At 55.8% G+C, this 20,218-nt stretch overlaps 1 protein-coding gene across 1 annotated transcript in view; it reads right to left on the bottom strand.

Annotated features, from left to right (window-relative positions):
- AGPAT4 (1-acylglycerol-3-phosphate O-acyltransferase 4) overlaps positions 1-20,218 on the bottom strand; it is an 83,355-nt gene continuing 63,137 nt past the window's right edge. Inside the window, exons 3-8 of the mRNA XM_068985350.1 lie at positions 16,510-16,671; positions 13,385-13,538; positions 9,632-9,734; positions 8,792-8,867; positions 1,847-2,045; positions 1-103 (exon numbers count right to left, since the gene is read on the bottom strand). Of these exons, the coding sequence (XP_068841451.1) occupies positions 9-103; positions 1,847-2,045; positions 8,792-8,867; positions 9,632-9,734; positions 13,385-13,538; positions 16,510-16,671 (789 nt within the window). The 3' untranslated portion in view covers positions 1-8. The remainder of the gene's footprint in view (positions 104-1,846; positions 2,046-8,791; positions 8,868-9,631; positions 9,735-13,384; positions 13,539-16,509; positions 16,672-20,218) is intronic.

Below are 20,218 nucleotides of genomic sequence, written 5' to 3' on the forward strand. Positions count from 1 at the left end.
GTCCCGGGTCAGTCGCTGTGTTTCTGCTTGCTGTCCATGTTGCCGTAGGCAGAGCCCTTGTCAATTTCCGTGACGCCGATCATCCATCGGACCCCCATGGAAGCTGCGGAAACAGGAAGGGCAAGTCAGAGGCCTGTGGGGACTCCGGTGGGCCCTGCCTGACGGAATAAAGGGGGGAGCTCTGAATCTCAGGCATCAGCTGAGAGCTGGGTGATCTGGGGTGCTTTTCACCATCCCTGCCTCACAGTTACCCTTGAGCATGGGGCCGGGGTTCTAACTGGACTGAGAGACGTTAGAACAGAGCCAGGCTGTTGTGTGTGGTGAGTTTTGATCCTTGGACAGTGGAGGTGAGCAGGCTGTGGAGAGCTGCATCTTCCGGTGCCCATCCCCAGGACAAACGGTTCTTCGGTGGATGCAATGCAGCAACTTAAGTCACCCCTAAGCAAAGCGCAGGGAAGCGCATTCTTGGACAATGCAGGGGCTCAAACAGCTATTTCAACACCGCTTCTGGTGCGAGTTTCAGAGCAGCGGGCAAGCCGCGTCCCTGCCTGCCTTTTCTCCGACAGCAGGATTTGGGCCCAAAGAGATAAGAAGTGTAGGATGCACGCAAGAGCCCGGTTTAACCACCAAGAGGCTAGAAAACAGGATACGGAGGCAGGAGCTGCGGTTTACGCGCTCCCTCCAGAGAGGACAGACGTGGTGAGCTCCTTGGGTGCGGGGACCACGTCTACCTCAATCCCCTTAATGAGCCCGGCACCCATCACAGCCTGACCGCACAGCCCGTTGCAGTATGCGTGAAAAAGTGAATAGAGGGGGAGTGGCTGAAACCTCCCAAGTCGTGATGCATGGGTTTCCAGGGCCTCAGCATCCTGTGAACTTTCAGACCAGAGACCCGACGGGGACAGGGGTCCACCCGGCCCATGAGGCTCACGGAGCCTGTGGGTCCATTATAATGGGCTGCCTTCAGCCTGGGGCCAGCTCTGAACATCAGCCCCCCGCCCCAGTATTAGAACTTTGTGCTGCAGAGTTGATGGCGTTGTGGAGCGAACCTGACTCCAGCGGTGAAAAGGCTTTGTGAGAGGACCAAGACGCAGTGATTCAGGGAAGGGGGAGGAAAGGCACGGGCTCAGAGGTGATGAGGTCCTGGGGAGAGTAGTCAGTTCCTCCAAAGCTGGAGGCGCTCTGTGTCTCCAGCCGTCACCTGCGGGGAGCCCCAGCCTCCTCCAGAGGGCGCTGCCTTCCTGCTACTGCTGCGCAAGGCGGGATCCATACCCTCCGGCGGGGCCTGGAGACCACAGCGCCCCCTGGGCATATGGCCAGCCAGGCCAGACCCGGCCTGTGTAGCGGGAACTGGCCGCCCCCGGCATAAAAAAGCAGCAATATCCAGGGAAGCATGGGCCGTGGAGAAACGGCGGTCCTTTGAAACGACGCCCGGGTCCAAGCCCGTAGCAATGAGCCACAGGGCTGAGCTGACCACCATCTCCACGCGGTAGCCAGCCAAGGAGAAGCACCCAGGCTGACCTCCCCCAAAAAGGTCCAGACCTGCTCTGAATGGCAAAGAGCCTCTGTCGCTTCCTGCTGGGACCCAGGAAATGGTTTTCTTGCAGGTGAGGAGGAAGCGATTGTGACAAGAGCCCTCTGCAGAGGCCGGGAGCTCATCCCTGGAGGGGCTGGCTCCCTGTGTGCACAGGGCCCCCTGCACACACTGGGAGGGGGCGAGGCGGTCCCCCAGCCCCGGGATTCAGGACTCCGATCGGGGTGCTCCCCTCTTCCAGGGCCTCGTCCTCCCCCGCGCCCAGAGGCTCCCACCCGGCCCTGGCCCCAGCCCCCAGCAGCCCGGACTCACCCACGAAGAAGACGAGAACAAAGCTGGCGAGCGTCAGGGAGGAGCCGCTGCTGACCATGTTGACAACGAAGCGAAAGAAGGGGTAGAGGAGCATCGAGGCCCAGAAGAGCCAGTTGACAAGCGTCCAGGGCCGCCGCGGGGGCACCATGGGCGTCTCGGGGAAGGTGCCCGTGCGGGAGTACTCCTCCTGGAAGGCGTCCTGCGGGCACAGGGCCGCTGACCACCTGCCACCCGGCCACCCCAACCCAGGCCCACTGGGTCCCACCCTCCCCAGCCCAGGCAAGGGCACGGGAGTCTCCCCAGCTCGACCCAAATACCCTAACAGCATCCCGGGGCCGACAGGGCACTCGCCTAGCAAAGTGCATCAGTGGTCCAGATGGCCAGCTCACCCATCATGGCCCAGTTCCCCCGGCAGTCGAGTTTTCTGGAGAAACGAGCTTCTGTGCACCTGAACCCTCTACCTTAAGTGCTGAATTTTGATGCTAAACCAAAATTAAATGCTAAACTTTTATCCACTTGAGAAAGAGATGTCTAGTCGACCATACTTATCTTCTTCCCCAACCAAGATGTACTGGACGATGCCATGTTCCGACCTCCCAAAGTCGTGATTAGAATGAATCCTCAGATGGGCCGCTTTGGAAGGAGAACCTCTGGCCCTTCTTGGGCAGTTCAGGGGCTCTGCATGGCAGCTCCCGCCCACCCACCCCCAAACTCCTGCCCCTCCTCAACTTCCCTCCTGGGTCTCCTGGAGGTTGGGGGGAAGTCAGGAGGGTCTCAAGAAAAGCACATGATCAAGCAATTGTAAACAGACTGGACCGTGTGTGGAGTGTTCCACCCTCCAGAGGTAAAGAAGGGCTTCCCCGGTGGCACAGCGGATAGGGGCCTCCCTGCCAACGCAGGGGACATGGATTTGACCCCCGGCCTGGGAAGATGCCACAGGCCACGGAGCAACCAAGCCCGTGTGCAGCTACTCCTGAAGCCTGTGCTCCCTAAGGCCGCTGCCTCACAGGAGAAGCCACCACGGTGAGAAGCCCACGCATCACAACGAAGAGCAGCTTTCCGGCTTGCGGCAGCAAGAGAGGCGTGTGCAGCAGCGCAGCAACAAACCGAAAACAAAAGGAGGTGAGGGAGCCACAGGCAGCCGCTGGGCGGAGGACTTCCTCGGAAGTGACAGTGACATGCGGATGCCCTGCAGGATGGTGCCTAACTTGCCAGGGCCTCCGGTTCCACTTCCTGCCAGAACTTGGGTGATTTTTCTCATCCCAGCGAAGCCTGGTAACAAGGGTGCGGTGGACTGGAAGTCTGCGCCTGCCTCCCTGACTTCCTGCGCTGAAGTCTTAACCCCAAAGATGAAGGTATGAGAAGGAGGGGCCTTGCAGGGTGTTACAGGTCATGAGACTGGAGTCCCCATGAATGCGATTAGTGCCCTTATGAAAGAGACCCCCAGAGAGCCGTCTCGCCCCTCGACCGGAAGGACATAGCAACGTGGGCTGGGACCAGAATCCGCTCACACTGGCACCCTCATCCTGAACTCCTCAACATCCAACCTCCAGAACTGTGGGGAAGACGTTTCCACTGTTTATAAGCCACCCAGCCTGTGGCACTTTGTTTTAGAAGCCTGACTGGACTAAGACAGGAGATGATACTTCTGTGCCTTAAAAAAAAAAAAGCAAAAGCTTTATTGGGGTGTATTTACAGATCATAAAATTCACCCTTTTAAAAAATGGGCGAGTTTTCTTTTCTTGAACTTTTTCCTTCAATAGCCTTGATAGTGCTTTTCTATTGTAATAATGTTGGGCTTCCCTGGTGGCACTAATGGTAAAGAACTCACCTGTCCATGCAGGGGATTTAAGAGTGTTGGGTAAGATCCCTGGGTCAGGAAGATCCCCTGGAGAAGGGCATGGCAACCCACTCTTGCTTGGAGAATCTCATGGACACATGAGCCTGGCAAGCCACAGTCCCTTGGGTGGCCAAGAGTCGGACACGACTGAGCAACTTAGCATGCACCGTAACGTTACAGTGGGGAACTGGGGATGCTTTTTCTTTCTCATTTCCGGTAAGACATCTGCTAAGCCAAGATTTTTTTCCTGTGTACCTCTAACAGGAGGAGAAGGCACTCCCTTTTCTAGGAGTCAGCAGGATTCAGAATTCATATTCAGAGTTTTTTCCTCTGGTTCGATTAGAAAACCAAACCTCACCCAAGACCCCCACTGTTCCCCAGTGTCCCTGTGACTCCCGCCAGCCTCCCAGGCTGTGTCCCTGTGACCGTGTCCTGTAGGATGTGGATGCCTGGCTTGGGGCCAGACGTCAGCTCCGCTGCCCTCTCTGGGCTGCGTTATTTCTTTGCTAAAAGTCCACCCAGCAGGGAGGAGACCGTTAACGGTGCCTCCATTTTTGGTCTCCGCGTCTTATCCTGTGGCACGTTATACACCAGAAGTGGGAACTGATTCCTAGAAAGAAACGTCAACCCCAAAGTCTGTAGGAGCAGCAGAGCCTGCTGGCGGAGGACAAGTGCCCCGAGGCTACACTGAGAGCAGCTGCCACCAACGCCCCGGCCAGGAGGGCATGGAGGCTGGGCGCCCACGTACGGCTGGACGAAGCGGGCCTTGCCAGCGTTCAGTCGGCAAAAGAAATTTTCTCTTATGACCTTGGGGTAGAAAGGGAAGAAAAGGAGAGGAAAAAGAGTGGGACACAGAGAGCCGGGGGTAGGCAGGGGGAGGCTTCTGGGAACAGCTCCCCCAGGCGCCAGCCAGGGCTCAGGCCGGGGAAAGTGGCGTTTGCAGAGGATGGTGCTGTGGGGCCAGGCCTGCCACCCTTCCAAGGAGTGATGCCCTCTGTGAAAGTGGAAGACCCAGCGGCAGCTTGAAAACCACGTAGTTCCAATGCCCAAAAGCTGGTGCTCCAAATACAGCCCCTCCCGCCAGCTCCCTGCCCTGTGCCCCCAGCTCTGCACCGACTCAGACCACCCTTGGCCTCGGGGACCCAGGGAACACCCACAGAGCCCCTCACAACGCTGCTTCCTTCACCAGTGCCTTAATTGGCACCCCACGACTGTTAGTCGCTAGGCGCTCAGTCATGTCCGACCCTTTGCATCCCCAGAGACTCTAGCCCACCGGGCTCCTCTGTCCATGGGGTCTCCCAGGCAAGAATACTGGAGTGGGTTCCCTTCTTTAGGGGATCTTCCTGACCCAGGGATCGAACCCATGGCTCCTGCGTTGCAGGCAAATTCTTTACCACTGAGCCACCTGGGAAATACCATAATGGCAAATTGCTAATCCTTTCCACAAATGTCAAACTTCCCAGAGAAGCACTTTCAATTAGAGATGAAAAGTTACAAACCACACAATTGAGAAACCATGAAGGCTCGGGGAGCGAAGGGTCTAGGGTCATGGGTAAATGGCGGAGTTCACTTGGGAGCCAGCCGTGGGTCGCCAAGGAGAGTACACGAGGGTGGTTAATGCTTCTCAAAGCTGGTACCACCCCCAACCCCCCAGCCGGGGTGGGGTGTCCCAAATGCTGACATGTAAGGCATGTTGTACGTTTTCTAACTGTGAGATTTGTCCCACTTAAAGGATGGCCCTGTTTTCAGAGCTGAGACCCTTCCTGTTTTAGAGAGTGTTGAAATGGCAGAAGCAGCTTCCTTTTTATTGACGTCCCTGCTGGAACAAAGTGTTGGCCGAGAGTCCGTGGCTGCCCACCCCCTTCATTTTTTGTTAAGTCTGAGAGCTGCACCCCTAAAACCCCAAGCCTGGAGTCAACAGAATCGTCTTTCGACACCGTCCGCTGGAAACGTGATGGTAAAAAGAAGCCCCCCACCCCTTGGCCCCACGTGGTGGGCCACCGGGATTTAAGCATGTCAAGCCCCAGACCCACGCAGGCTCCTGAGAAAACGGGGCTGACGCGGAAACCACAGAAGTTCGATCACGTTTCCTCCTGGAGGCACCACTGACCACCTCTCACTGGTCAGTGGTCAGCCCTCAAGGGAAAAGGGCAGCCTCAAAGGTCTGCTCAGCGCCCCGCAGATGGGCTGTGCTCCCAGCCCTTTGTGGGAGCAGGCCCCGGCCCCTCAGCCTCCAGCTCTGATGAATGAGCTGGAAGATGCCTGCTGTTCCCTTCTATCTGGACCTTAGTTTCCTCATCACAAGCTCGAGAGCTCTGACCTAGATGCTCCTTTCGAGAACTTCCAAACTGAGCACCGTCCCTTCATGCTGAAACAGTTTAGAGGGAAATCCAAGACCATGAGAAGAAAAGGGGGCCTCCAAGGAAAGCCCAGTGGACTTGCTTTGCACAAAGACAGGCTCGCGCCTGAATGTCTGTTGCCGGTGGAGAAACACCTGCTTTGCTTTGATGGGGTTTGGGGGCCATGTTTGTAGGTTTGTGTGTGTGGCTCTTTATGAAAGGATTCAGCTCTGAGGCCTTTTCTTAGCACATTTTTCAGGTTTTTTCTACTGCTAAATGACACCACCCTTATGGCAGAAAGTGAAGAACAACTTAAGAGCCTCTTGATGAAAGTGAAAGAGGAGAGTGAAAAAGTTGGCTTAAAGCTCAACATTCAGAAAACTAAGATCATGGCATCCAGTCCCATCACTTCACGGCAAATAGATGGGGAAACAGTGGCTGACTTTATTTTGGAGGGCTCCAAAATCACTGCAGATGGTGATTGCAGCCATGAAATTAACAGACGCTTACTCCTTGGAAGGACAGTTATGACCAACCTAGAAGGAATATTCAAAAGCAGAGATATTACTTTGCCAACGAAGGTCCATCTAGTCAAAGCTATGGTTTTTCCAGTGGTCATGTATGGATATGAGAGTTGGACTATAAAGAAAGCTGAGCGTCGAAGAATTGATGCTTTTGAACTGTGGTGTTGGAGAACTCTTGAGAGTCCCTTGGACTGCAAGGAGATCCAACCAGTCCATCCTAAAGGAGATCAGTCCTGAATATTCATTGGAAGGACTGATGCTGACGCTGAAACTCCAATACTTTGGCCACCTGATGCAAAGAGCTGACTCATTGGAAAAGACCCTGATGCTGGGAAAGATTGAGGGCAGGAGGAGAAGGGGATGACAGAGGATGAGATGGTTGGATGGCATCACTGACTCAATGGACATGAGTCTGAGTGAACTCCGGGAGTTGGTGACGGACGGGAGGCCTGGCATGCTGTGGTTCATGGGGTCGCAAAGAGTCGGACACAACTGAGCGACTAAACTGAACTGAACTGAACTGAACTGACTAAAGCAGAAAACTGCACCAGGAAAATGCTGCCTCATGCAGGAGACCCGAGGGACGGAGCTTCTGCTGTCCTGTCTTTCTCAGTCTGAGCGCAGGCCTGGCGCCAGCACATCGGGAATGCAGCATCTCGCTGCTGACAAGCATCAGGCAGTGCGTTTCCACCCTCGGGCCCTCAGCCCATCGACATCGACAGCAGTGTCCCAGAAACACACATTTCTGGTTCCCCCTCAAACCCCCTAAGACCCCGAGGCTGAGGCCCAGGAGCCTGCAATTCTGTGCTCTGGGGGCAGGCCAACCAGTCTCTCCTGAGCATTCTTGAGAGGAGAACAGACAGGTCTGCTGTAAATGCCCCCGAAGGGAGGCTAAAGGCAGCTCAGAGAGAGGGCTCTACAGTCATTGCTGGAAAAGCTCGTCCTTAGGAACACAGACGCGACTTCCTGCCATGAGAATATAGCGCCAGGATCTGGATTCCAAAAACCAAGCACATTTCTAAGAGCATCTCTTTCATCTGATGGTGGAGATTTGGGAGTCTTTTAGACAGAAATCCTAACACAGTCTCAAAGGTAGGATTAAAATTCTTGTTCAGTGAAGTGCAGGTCCCCTTAAAGTTCTGTGTGACCATCTTCTCTTAAGCCGTGGGGTGGAAAAAACGGGAACGTTAGCCAGCCCGTATTCATGGACTTCGGTGAAAGGAAATCAGAGGCCTATAGAATGTATCTGATTCTAGATAATGAACTGGTTTGGGTTCCAAATGGATTACAGATTCAAAAAGATGTTTTCCTGTGCCTGAAAGTGCTTGCCTCACCAGGTGGAGGCTAACCTTCTCCTGCATAAGAGCGAGCAGTCAGTGCAGTAATGATTAAGCTTCCCTCTGCCCTGTGCGTGTCTGTGGTGGGGGGAACCACTGAAAGATAAGGCCTTGCTAAGAGGACAGAAAGAGCATGGGGGGGATCGGAGATGCTGTGGGGGGGCGGGGGGACAGGTGTCCGGGGGCTAGGCAGGGGTGCTGGGGTGGGCATGGCACAGATCAAACCTGGCCCGGCTGAACCTTGTGGGCCTTCGTCCTGCTTATGCTGGTGATGTTTTGGGACCAGACATGCTACCTAACTGCGGACTCAGCCATCGCTGCCGTAGAGAACCCCCGTACCCTCAAGAATATTCTGCCTTGGGACCAGTGGCGGGAAAATGGACAAGGGTTCCTGGGACCCTTTTTTTTTTGTCCACTACACCCATAACATAGTTCCATTCTTCCTGTGAAGCCCCCTTTAAAAGTATTTTGCAAGTTCTTTTCCCTGTTGCCTGAGCTTCCCTGGTAGCTCAGATGGTAAAATTGCATACTTGCAACGCTGGAGACCCGGGTTCGATCCCTGGGTTGGGAAGATCCCCTGGAGAAGGAAATGGCCACCCACTCCAGTAGTCTTGCCTGGAGAATCCCACGGATGGAGGAACCTCATAGTCTACAGTCCATGGGGTCCCAAAGAGTCCGACACGACTGAGCAGCTTCACTTTCGCTTTTTCGCTTTCCCTTGTTGCCAAGTAGAGCGTTATAGCCCCTATTGACTATTATTATCTGGGGTGGTTGTTTTCCGGGGCATGAGGTCTCCCCCATGAGAAAGGTTCAGCCGCCTCTATAAACTCCCAAAGGCGCCAGCACCCACAGCTGCCGCTTGGAAGGGAGCTTTGGACGGCGCGGAGCCGGCCCCCAGCACTGACCTTCTCTTGGTAGAGTCTGTGCAGCCAGGCCGCACACTTGTCCTCCTCCTCTGGGACTTCTTCTAGAGGAATCCGCCTGCAAGGCAGAGAGTGGCTAGCAAGGGGGAGGCCCACGCCAAGTGCCCCGAACACCGGTTCAAACTAACAATATTCAAACTAACATAACTAAAGGTGTTAGTTCAAACTAACACCTTTCAGCTTCTATTTCGGCAGCCTGGATAGCGTGGAAGTGAGGGGGTAATGCAATTGATCAAAGGAGGGGAAACCCAAACCCTCCTCGGACTGGAGAAATTTAGGCCCGATGCAGTCACGGCCCACCAGGGAATGGGCCAGGGCCCATTCAACAACTCAGAGCCGTCCAGGTGGACGCCTGCCTCTCCACGCTCCCTAGCCTGGACTATAACACATAAGTGAGATGCCGCTAAAGTGGTCTCCATTTGCTTCTAAGCCTCTTTGTAAGTTCTAGAATGCTTGTATCTGTGCCCATTTCTATGGAGCAGATACACCCTCCAAGAAAAGGGTTCAATAAAATAAACTCTCGCACTCAGTTTCAACAAATGGACTGTAAAATACTATCTCTCATTTGTTCAAACCCAAGCTCTTTGATGAGAGAGAGAGAGTCAGAGAGTGGCTGGGGAGAAGAGAGGTTTAACCTAATTATTTACAACAGAGCATGAGTCTCTCGACATAAACAGGACTGTGAACACATTCGGTTCAATGCCAACTGCAGGCATGAAATTATTAGCACACTCTCCTGGGAGAGGGTCTGCGGGTCGTTTGTGACTTATTTGCTTTGGGATGGGCATTCCATTTTCTGGAAAGGAGATGGAGCCAACTTACCTAACGTATAAATCTGCGTGATATTTCTTGCCATTGAGGACTCCCAGCAGTGTTGGATTTTCATTGTTTCTGAAATTGAGTGTACAGTCATATACAGCTGAAACTATAAAAAATAAAACAAATACAAAGCAGTATATAGCGTGTGAACCCAATTCCGTTTTGTAATATACATACTGGAAAACAAGAATCAAATTGCTGGCTGATTATCTGGGAATGAAGGGACTATGGTTTCTTCTTCACACTTTTCTATATTGTCCAAACACTCTACATTGAACACACATCACATGCCACCATCAGAAAAGCACACTATAACTTACTAATAGAAAACACTTATTATTGAGGTCATATCAATTTAAAGCAATGCTACAATGACCCATCTAGCTGTGCTACAACAGGTATGTAAACAAATATTAATAGTTAAAGCAATCCAAAGAATACTATCTAAGGAAGTCTCTGAGTCGTGGCAATGTAACCATTCTATGGGCATCCTTCCCCTAGAAAAATATGAAAATGAGAATAAGATACTGGAGACTTCCTAAGGAACTGAAATATGGTGTAGTCAGTTGACACACAGCTGGGAAACAAACAAGACTGTGATTTTAATGTCTACCCAATAGTGAGCAGACGTACTGTCAACATACTGAAAGGGGACAACAGAGATGGTTGGATGGCATCAGGGACTCAGTGCACGTGAGTGTGAGCCAACTCCAGGCGATGGTGAAGGACAGGGAAGCCTGGCCTGCTGCCGTCCATGGGGTAGTAAAGAGACGGACACACGTTAAGGGACTGAAAGCGGAACAACAAATATGGAAGTTATGTCGACACCCACCGCTGCAGCCCCAGGGCCTGGCCCAGGCTTCATGAATGCTTCTTGGACGGGAGGATGCCCGAAGGAACAGTGAGGGGGAGAGGACGGCGGAAACACGGGGTGCAAACAGATGGCCCTTCCTACACAGCCGGTAAGACAGGACTGGACAGTGAAGAGAGCAGGAGTTTTGCAGTCAGCCTGGGTGTGAGCCCCAGGACCACCTGTTCCCAGCTGTGGGATCTCCTTCTGGACAGTCCACTAGGCCTTCTGAGCCTCGTTCTCCTGGAGAATGGAGGTGACTCAGGACGATGAAAGTCAGCGCCTCCCAAAGGGCCCAGCGCCCTGTGCTCGGTAGACTAGCGAGAGCCCTGCACACACCACTACCACCAACAGAACCAGCGGCTGATGGGCGGGTACAAAGTCACGTGGTCTGTCTGTTTGCTCAATTGGCTGCCCGACCACCACGTGGGGCCACAGCGGGGCGCTCCGGCAGCTGGACCACTTCCTCGCCAAGGGCCCTCCTGCTGACCTGAAGGGGTGCAGGCAGGCAGCTCCCCACCCCCCACCCCCAACCCAAGCAACAAGACCACTCCCCTGTCCTCCCTGGCGGGGAGAGGCGGTCCCCACCACCCCCAACCCAGGAAGAGAAAGGCTGGTGGAGAGTAACCTCAGCTGAGTACATCGCCCAGCCATTGTAAGCACAGAATGAATGACACAGAACAAAAACCCTTCAGGCTGCAGAGCCCCAGGGTGTGAGGGTTCATGCTGGGTCAAGGGTTTCAAAACACACCTCCTTTCTTCAGGCCGCTCTGACATAGGAGCCTGACGCTTGCCACAGAGGTGGGGTCCCTTCGATTAATCAAGGATGGGGGACAGCCCGCAGGGAGTTCCCCAGAGAACAGCCTAAATCTGCAGGGTTCCCTCCTTTTCCAGAAAAGAAACCCTAGGTCTTAAAGTGACAGAACCGGGCCAGGCACTAGACGCACGTGACTGCAGAGCCCAGGAGAAGGAGGCTCAGGCCCCACCCGCCAGGCCGCCCCAGTAAGACCCTGGCTCACCGTGTAAGGGTGGAGCCGCTTGGGATAAGTTCCCTCATCCTTCAGCCCCAACTTCCCCATCTGCGAATTGGAAGTCAAAATATATTTCCTCTGCTGCATCCGGCAGGCACACACTCTGGCCACGCTGTGTGTGTGAGATGCTTGTGCTGCTGGGGTGTCAGAAGTGCCCTGCTATCACCCATCGTCACTATTACTATCCAGGGAATTGGGGCAGCCTCTGGGCAGCCTGGCCCCTTCCACCTGTAGGCAAAGCTCAGGGAGTCTCACAAGTCATCCCAGACGGGGAAAATCAGAACTGGAAGCTCAACACCCCCACCTGGAAGAGACAGCGAGGGGTGAAGTGGGCAGCAGAGGGCTCCGAGTCAGAGCTAACGTTCAATGAGATGTTTACGACATGCCAGCCCTGATGCTGAGTCACCCATGTGTATTCTCTCGTTTAAGACTGCTCGTAACCCTAAGAAGTTTTACAGAAGAGCAAACGGAGGATCCGAGGGGTGGGGTGACCTGCCCCCCGGGTCCACGGCTGGTGAGGGGAGGAGCCAGCCCCATCCCCAGGCCTCCTGACCCTGCTGGAGGGAGCAGGTGCCAGGAGGTGTGTCTGCGAGATGGAGCAGCCCTGGGCATTCCTGTGCTGGTTGCTGGACTTCACCAGGGAGCGGCAGGGAGCTAGCTGACAGGGAGTGATACCAGAGCAAACCAAGTGTGCAGGCAGACAGCTGGGGCCCCTGAGGCCCGGCTCCCAGAGGGAAGGGGAGATGGGCCACCCCCAGCAGGTCCTCGGTGCTGGGAGCTACTGAGTCCCGGACCAGCGGTCCCTTCCTCTCCCCAGAGTGATGGCAGGCTGCCTGGGTGATGTGAGGATTAGAGGCGGTGATGCAGGTAGCACGGGGCCAGTGAGGAGCAATGTGGGGACCTCGGGTAGGAGGGAACCGAGGGAAGGATCAGCGGAGGGGCGCTGGGTCGCCGGAGAGTCAGAGATCTTTAGGAGCCGCACGTGTTGCAGTCAGCGCTGCCATTGTTCCCTCCGCGGGACAGGTCAGCGTGGTCACCGAGCTCCCGGGGCCCCCCTGCCCCCAGGCATGGGGACGGCAGAGAAGTACCGCACACCGTCCACACCTACACCCCCGACCCCCATCCCCGATGCAGGCCTGGGAGGAGGTGCGGGCTTCGGCCTCACCAGGTGATGTGGCTGGGATTCAGGGGGTGCAGAGACGGTGCAGTGGGGCACCGGGGTGGGGTGGGGTGGGGGTTGGGGGCCTGGGGTGAAGCGGGGGAAGGAGATCCCCCAGCTCCTGCCTCCCGAGAGATGAGGGACAAGGCAGTGGGGCCTCCGGAGCAGCCGCAGGGCAGGAAAGGGTAAAGACTCACGTCTCCAAACCCCAGGGGAGGAGGGTTCAACGGGAGACCAGAGACTGCAGCAAGTTGGCTCTGTGGCTGCTCGTGCCTCGTCCTCACCTACAGCCATCCAGGGCTCGGGCGACAAGGCCACAGGGATCATTGTTGGCGGGCGGGGGGCAGGCAGCTGGTGCCACAGACGGGCCAGAAATGCCACACAAAGCAGAACCACCCCAGAAACCTGGGCTGACCTGGCACGGGACCCCCGGGGAACCCAGCGCCGCCCGCAGCCTGCAGCACCGGTGCCGAGCAGTAGAGAGCAGGGTTGGCCTGGCGTGCACGCGTGTGCACGTGGTGCGTGGTGTCTCGGCACATGGTGGGTGTTCACAGCGGTGTGTGTGCAGTCGTGAAGGGCTGTGGCCGTTCATCTGACGCTGGGAGCCTGGACCCAGGCTAACCGGGGGTGACCTGCCAGCCTCCGTCCCTGGCTCCCCTCTGGGTGCTGGGGGTCCCTTTCCCTGGCTGCAGGGGGCCCCGCGGGGTCGTCCTTACCTACATTTCTCAAACTCCTCACGGTCACCGCGAAGCCTTTGGTGCGAGGCAGCAGGTGGTGCTTGAGGCTGGGCAGCCCCTTGGCCTGGGCCACCTGCATGCTGATCTGGCGTTTCTTCTCCGTGAACCGTGTGCCCTCACAGTGAATCAGGAACTGAAGGGGACAGGATGGCGGTCACACACGTACCTGCGGCCGCTCAGATAGCTGTGAGGTCACATGCTCAGCCCCGCGGTCACACGCTCAGCTCCAATGTCACACACTCAGCCCCGAGGTCACAGACTCAGCCCCGAGGTCACAGACTCAGCCCCTAGGTCACACGCTCAGCCCCAAGGTCATACACACGTCTGTATGGCCGCTCAGATAGCTGTGAGGTCACATGCTCAGCTCCAGTGTCACGAGCTTAGCCCCGAGGTCACACGCTCAGCCCCGAGGTCACATACTCAGCCCCAGGGTCACATGCTCAGCCCCAGGGTCACACGCTCAGCCCCGAGGTCACATACACATCTGTACAGCTGCTCAGATAGCTATGAGGTCACACGCTCAGCTCCAGGATCACACACTCAGCCCTGAGGTCACAGGCTCAGCCCCGAGGTCACACGCTCAGCCCTGAGGTCACACGCTCAGCCCTGAGGTCACATCCTCAGCCCTGAGGTCACATGCTCAGCCCCAAGGTCACACACACAGCCACAGCCACTCAGATAGCTGTGAGGTCACACGCACAGCCCCAAGGTCACACGCACAGCCCTGAGGTCACAGGCTCAGCCCCGAGGTCACATGTTCAGCCCCAAGGTCACACACACAGCCACAGCCACTCAGATAGCTGTGAGGTCACACGCACAGCCCTGAGGTCACACGCACAGCCCCGAGGTCACACGTTCAGCCCCGAGGTCACATGCACCATCCCCCAGCACACGCCACAATCACACGCAGCCCCACAGGAACCTGAGGAAGTGACAGCTGAGCCTGCCTCCTCTCACGGCATGACCTTTGGCCCCCACATCTACGGTGTTCAAGAGTCTGTGAGGTTCGGAGAGCAAGGGTTTGTGCTTGAGGAGGCTCGGGAAGCAGAGGGGTAAGTGTGTGTGAGTGTGACCAGGGCCCCCGAGTGTGTGTGAGTGTGACTGGGGTACCCTGAGTGTGTGTTTGTGACTGAAGCACCTTGAGTGTGTGTGAGACCGGGGCCCCCTCAAGTGTGTATGTGAGACCAAGGCCCCCGAGTATGTGTGAGTGTGATTGGGGCACCCTAAGTGTGTGTGACCAAGGCCTCTGAGGGTGTGTGAGTGTGACTGGGGCACCCCGAGTGTGTGTGTGACCAGGGCACCCCAAGTGTGTGTGTGACCAAGGCCCCGAGTGTGTGTGTGACCAAGGTCCCCGAGGGTGTGTGAGTGTGACTGGGGCACCCCAAGTGTGTGTGTGAGACCAAGGCCCCCGAGGGTGTGTGTGACTGGGGCACCCCGAGTGTGTGTGACCAAGGCCCCTGAGTGTGTGTAAGTGTGACCAGGGCACCTCAAGTGTGTGTGTGACCACGGTCCCCGAGGGTGTGAGAGTGTGACCAGGGCACCCCAAGTGTGTGTGTGACCAAGGCCCCGAGTGTGTGTGTGACCAAGACCCCCAAGGGTGTGTGAGTGTGACCAGGGCACCCCAAGTGTGTGTGTGACCAAGGCCCTGAGTGTGTGTGTGACCAAGGCCCCCGAGGGTGTGTGTGACCAGGGCACCCCAAGTGTGTGTGTGACCAAGGCCCCCAAGGGTGTGTGAGTGTGACTGGGGCACCCTGAGTGTGTGTGACCAAGGCCCCTGAGTGTGTGTAAGTGTGACCAGGGCACCCCAAGTGTGTGTGTGACCAAGGCCCCCGAGGGTGTGTATGTGACCGGGGCACCTCGAGTGTGTGTGAGTGTGACCAATCACCCCGAGAGTGTGTGAGTGTGGTCAGGCACCCTGAGAGTGTGAGTGTGACCAGGGCCCCTGAGCATGTGTGAGTGTGACCTGGGTGCCCAGAGAGTGTGTGACCAATTGCCCTGTGTGTGACCAAGGCCTCCCAAGTGTGTGTGAACATGACTAATCTCCCCGAGAGTGTGACAGTGTGATCAGGCACCCCAAGAGTGTGAGTGTGACCAGGGCCCCCGAGTGTGTGTGAACATGACCTGGGCACCCTGAGTGTGTTTGAGTGTGACCTAGGCACCCTGAGTGTGTGTGACTGTGACCTGGACACCCTGAGCCTGTGTTTGATGATCGCCCCGAGTGTGTGTGAGTGTGACTGGATGCCAAGAGCATGTGTGATGTGATCAGGCATCGTGAGTGTGAGTGAGTGTGACTGCTCCAAGAGTGCGTGAGTGTATTCAGGACACCCCGAGTGTGTGTTAGTGTGACCAGGGCCTCTAAGTGTGTGTGAGGGTGACCTAGACACCCCGAGTATGTGTGAGTGTGACCTGGGCACCTGAGTGTGTGTGTAATGATCAGCCCAAGTGGGTGTGAGTGTGACTGGATGCCCCGAGTGTGTGTGAGTGTGATCAGGCACCCTGAATGTGAGTGAGTGTGACTGATTGCCTCAAGAGCACGAGTGTATTCGGGGCACCCCAAGTGTGTGTGTGACCTGGGTGCCCCGAGTATGTGAGAATGTGACCTGGGCACCCCAGGCATGTGTGTGACAATCACCTGAGTGTGTGTGAGTGTGACCGGGGCTCCCCGGGCTTGTGTGAGTGTGATGAGGGCTCCCCAGGCGTGTGTGTGACAATCGCCCTGAGTGTGTGTGAATGTGACCTAGGCGCCCTGAGTGTGTGTGTGCCAGGGCACCCTGGGCATGTGTGTGACGATCGCGCGAGTCTGTGTGAGTGTAACCGGGGCTCCTGGACGTGTGTGTGACGATCGCCCCGAGTGTGTATGAGTGTGACCTAGGTGCCCTGAGTGTGTATGTGACGATCACCCTGAGTGTGTGTGTGAGTGCTGGGGCACCCCGGGTGTGTGTGTGACGATCGCCTGCGCGTGTGTGAGTGGGACTAGGCACCCTGAGTGTGTATGTGACGATCACTCTGAGTGTGTGTGTGTGCCAGGGCACCCCGGGTGTGTGTCTCACGATTGCCTGAGCGTGTGCGAGTGTGACCGGATGCCCCACGGGCCGCGCACGTACAAAGTACTTCTCGGGGTAGTCCCGCAGGTGCAGGAGGCTCTCGGAGACGGTCTTGCGGTCCTGCTCCCACTTGCGTGTGCAGAAGACCATCTCGGTGAAGTGCCACATCCAGCCGATGATGGGGACGTAGGCCAGCTCCTTCTTGGCCAGGACCTTGGAGCCCTGAAACAGAGGTGGGCAGGCCGGGGCGTCCGTGAAAGGGGGCATGAGGCCCTCCCCTGGGACCGCCAGGGAGCTCCCTAGAACTAAGAGTGACTGTGCATTCCGGGCCCACAGAGACAGCTCCCCAGGACACGGAGGCCGGGGGGCCACTGACCTGGAGCCGCCCGCCCGCCTGCCAGTCAGCCGGAGGTCGAGGCCATGCCAGCCTTGTCCCGCGAGTGAGGGGTAAAGGGCCAGGCTCTGGGGGTGCGGACAGGCTCTCTGTGGGGAGGACAGGCTCTCTGGTGGGGAGGACAGGCTCTCTGGTGGGTGGAGAGGCTCTCCATGGGGAGGGGAGGCTCTCTATGGGGAGGACAGTTTCTGTATGGGGAGGGGAGGCTCTCTATGGGAGGGGAGGCTCTCTATGGGGAGGACAGTTTCTGTATGGGGAGGGGGAGGCTCTCCATGGGGAGGGGGAGGCTCTCCTGGGAGGACAGGCTCTCTATGGGGAGGGGAGGCTCTCCAGAGGACGGACTGGCTCTCCGGGGGAGGACAGGCTTTCTATGGGGAGGGGAGGCTCTCTATGGGGAGGGGAGGCTCTCTATGGGGAGGACAGTTTCTGTATGGGGAGGGGAGGCTCTCTATGGGGAGGACAGGCTCTCTATGGGGAGGACAGTTTCTGTATGGGGAGGGGGAGGCTCTCTATGGGGAGGGGAGGCTCTCCTGGGAGGACAGGCTCTCTATGGGGAGGGGAGGCTCTCCAGAGGGCAGACTGGCTCTCCGGGGGAGGACAGGCTCTCTGGGGGCGGCCAGGCTCTCCATGTGGAGGACAGGCTCTCGGGGGCAGGGGGAGGCACCCGGAGTGGGCGGGAACCCCTGGGGCCGCGGGGTGCTCTGTCATCTTTCACCAGCTCACGCAGGTGCCCACCCCTAGGCGTGCTCCGCCTCGCACTCCTCCCCACTCCTCAGCGCCCTTGCTGGCTCTGAGGGTGGGGGGACACCACTCTCCTTACAGACCAGGGACAACGGCCCAGCGGGGTTTCTGGGTCGGACGCTAGGAAACCAGGAGGGGAACTCAGATCCGTAGGGGCACTGGGCACGCTCCACCTGTGCCCTGGCCAGAGCCTCGCCAAGGCTGCCGGTGTGCAGGGATCCGGTGGGGTGGAAGAGGCAGGGGAGACGCAAGACCAGCTTTGGATCTGATAGACTGCATTCTACGTTTTTTGCCTCTAAGGTTGGAATTAACCAAGATGCTCCTAGAAACAGCAGCTATCCACCAACGGCAGAGATGACAGAGGGAGAGATATGGACCGGTGGTGGCCTTAGCTGTGACAGGTGTCTGGCTCTGCCCCTCCTATGAGACCCGGAATAAAGAACGATACTCCACCACAATACTCCAAAATGATGCCCCACTCTCTTTTCCTCAACACTCCCATGACAGCTGCAAAGCTCAGCAGAGAGGCAATCCCCCGACCCACCCACAAGGGCCAGAAGAGAGATGTAAACAGCCACCTCTCCTTGACCTTAGAAAAACAGCAAATATTCTAAAGGACATCAGTCCTGAATAATCATTGGAAGGACTGCTGCTGAAAGTTGAAGCTGCAATACTTTGGTCACCTGATGCAAAGAACTGAGTCATTGGAAAAGACCCTGATGCTGGGAAAGATTGAGGGCGGAGATTGGGAGGAAGAGGGGACGACAGAGGATGCCATGGTTGGATGGCATCACCGACTCAATGGACATGAGTTTGAATAAGCTCCAGGAGCTGGTGATAGACAGGGAGGCCTGGCGTGCTGCAGTCCATGGGGTCGCAGAATCAGACACGACTGAATGACTGAACGGAACTGAATTTCCCCTTTGGGAGAAGAAAAAGCAAAGCTATCTTTCAGGTGGAGCCTTGCTACATTTTAACTTTGTTTTTGGTTTTCCCACACATAAATTTCCACACCTGCAAATCCCCTCGAAAAGAACCAAGCCTGAGGAATTCTCTGGCGGTCCAGGGGTTAGGACCCCAAGCTCCAAATGCAAGGGGCAAGGGTTCGACCCCTGGCTGGGTTACCAAGATCCTGCATGCCAATCAGAGCAGCCAAAACAAGCAAAAAATGGAAGAAAGGAAAGAACCACGCCATAGAATCTGAGGGCTTGCCCCAGAGGACCAGAGGCAGGTCCCCGTAGGTGGGAGCACTCGCTGACAGAGGGCTGAGGGCTCACGGGGTGCCGGTACACAGGTCACACTCTCTCCAGGTCACCACGCCCCTCAGGGAAACCAGCTAAAGCCCAGCCCTTGTGTCCACGGGTGGGTCTCAGGCCATGGGAGGCCCCCTCCCATCAGCACAAGTGTTCTCACGGCCCCTGCGCACAGCCTACAGGATGAAAACAAAACATCCTCACAATGAACTGAACGTACCTTCTTGGCAGGTCAGGATTATTTAGAAAATTACATATTCCTGAACTCTTTCCAAAAATAACCTGTGGCGACTTGAAGGACTTAACAAACTAATCTATTCTAGAACCAAGAGTGTGTGTGCGGGCTTAGTTGCTTCAGTCGTGTCTGACTCTTTGCCCCCCCACGGACTGGAGCCGCCATGGTTCTCTGTCCATGGGATTCTCCAGGTAAGAATACTGGAGTGGGGTGCCATGGCCTCCTCCAGGGCATCTTCCCGACCCAGGGGCTGAACCTGTGGCTCCTACATTGCAGGCGGATTCTTTACCACTGAGCCATGGGGGAAGCCCGCAGCCAAGAGAGGGATTATATACTCCAGCCATGAGGTCTGGAGAAAGATCCTGTGTAGTCGATCACAGCTGTCTGCTGGGGACGGGTACCCTCGGGGGAATTTCCTTTTAGTAGAAATTAACCATACCTCAATCTTTAAAAATTAAAGACTTCTATGAATCATGTTGTATATGATATATCATATCAAACAAAGGTAGCCAGTGGGCCAAATCTACTCTGCCACCTGGTTTTATAAATAAAGTTTTATTGGGACACGGCTGCTCTCACATACACGTTGCCTACTGCTAGGAACGTGGCTGCTTCCATGCTCCAGCAGAGCTGCAAAGTCATGACGGAGGCTGCATGGCCATGAAGCCTAAAATAGTCAGCTTGAATAATTACACACTCAGTTCAACAACACTCTTGATTTATAGCTGATAAAAAAAATTTGTTTTCTATGAATATTTAATGGCTGGGAAAATGAAGACTAACTTTTTTTTTTAAAAATGTAGACTCAAACCTGAGTTAATAGTCTATTTGGAAAATGGTAAAAGCAGAGAAAAATAATAGTAACTATTGCTGGATAGTGAGACTAGAAGTGATTTTTAAATTTTGTTAGATTTTGCTGCTTCTCAATCAGAAAACTACTTTGCAGGGTCCCCTAACAACGCCCTCTTTAGGAAATGGTTGACATCAGCACATCTTTAGCCATTTGCTTCTGGAGCATGAGGCTCCGGATCAAAAACAGTCTGGTTATTTTTCATGAGAAATGGAACAGAGGAGCCATTTCCAGTTTTATGCTGAATTAGTCCATCTTTGGTGATGGACAGGGAGGCCTGGCGTGCTGCGATTCAT

Source organism: Capricornis sumatraensis, chromosome 13 (genome assembly GCF_032405125.1).
Source record: "Capricornis sumatraensis isolate serow.1 chromosome 13, serow.2, whole genome shotgun sequence".
In the NCBI taxonomy this organism is placed as follows: Eukaryota; Metazoa; Chordata; class Mammalia; order Artiodactyla; family Bovidae; genus Capricornis; species Capricornis sumatraensis.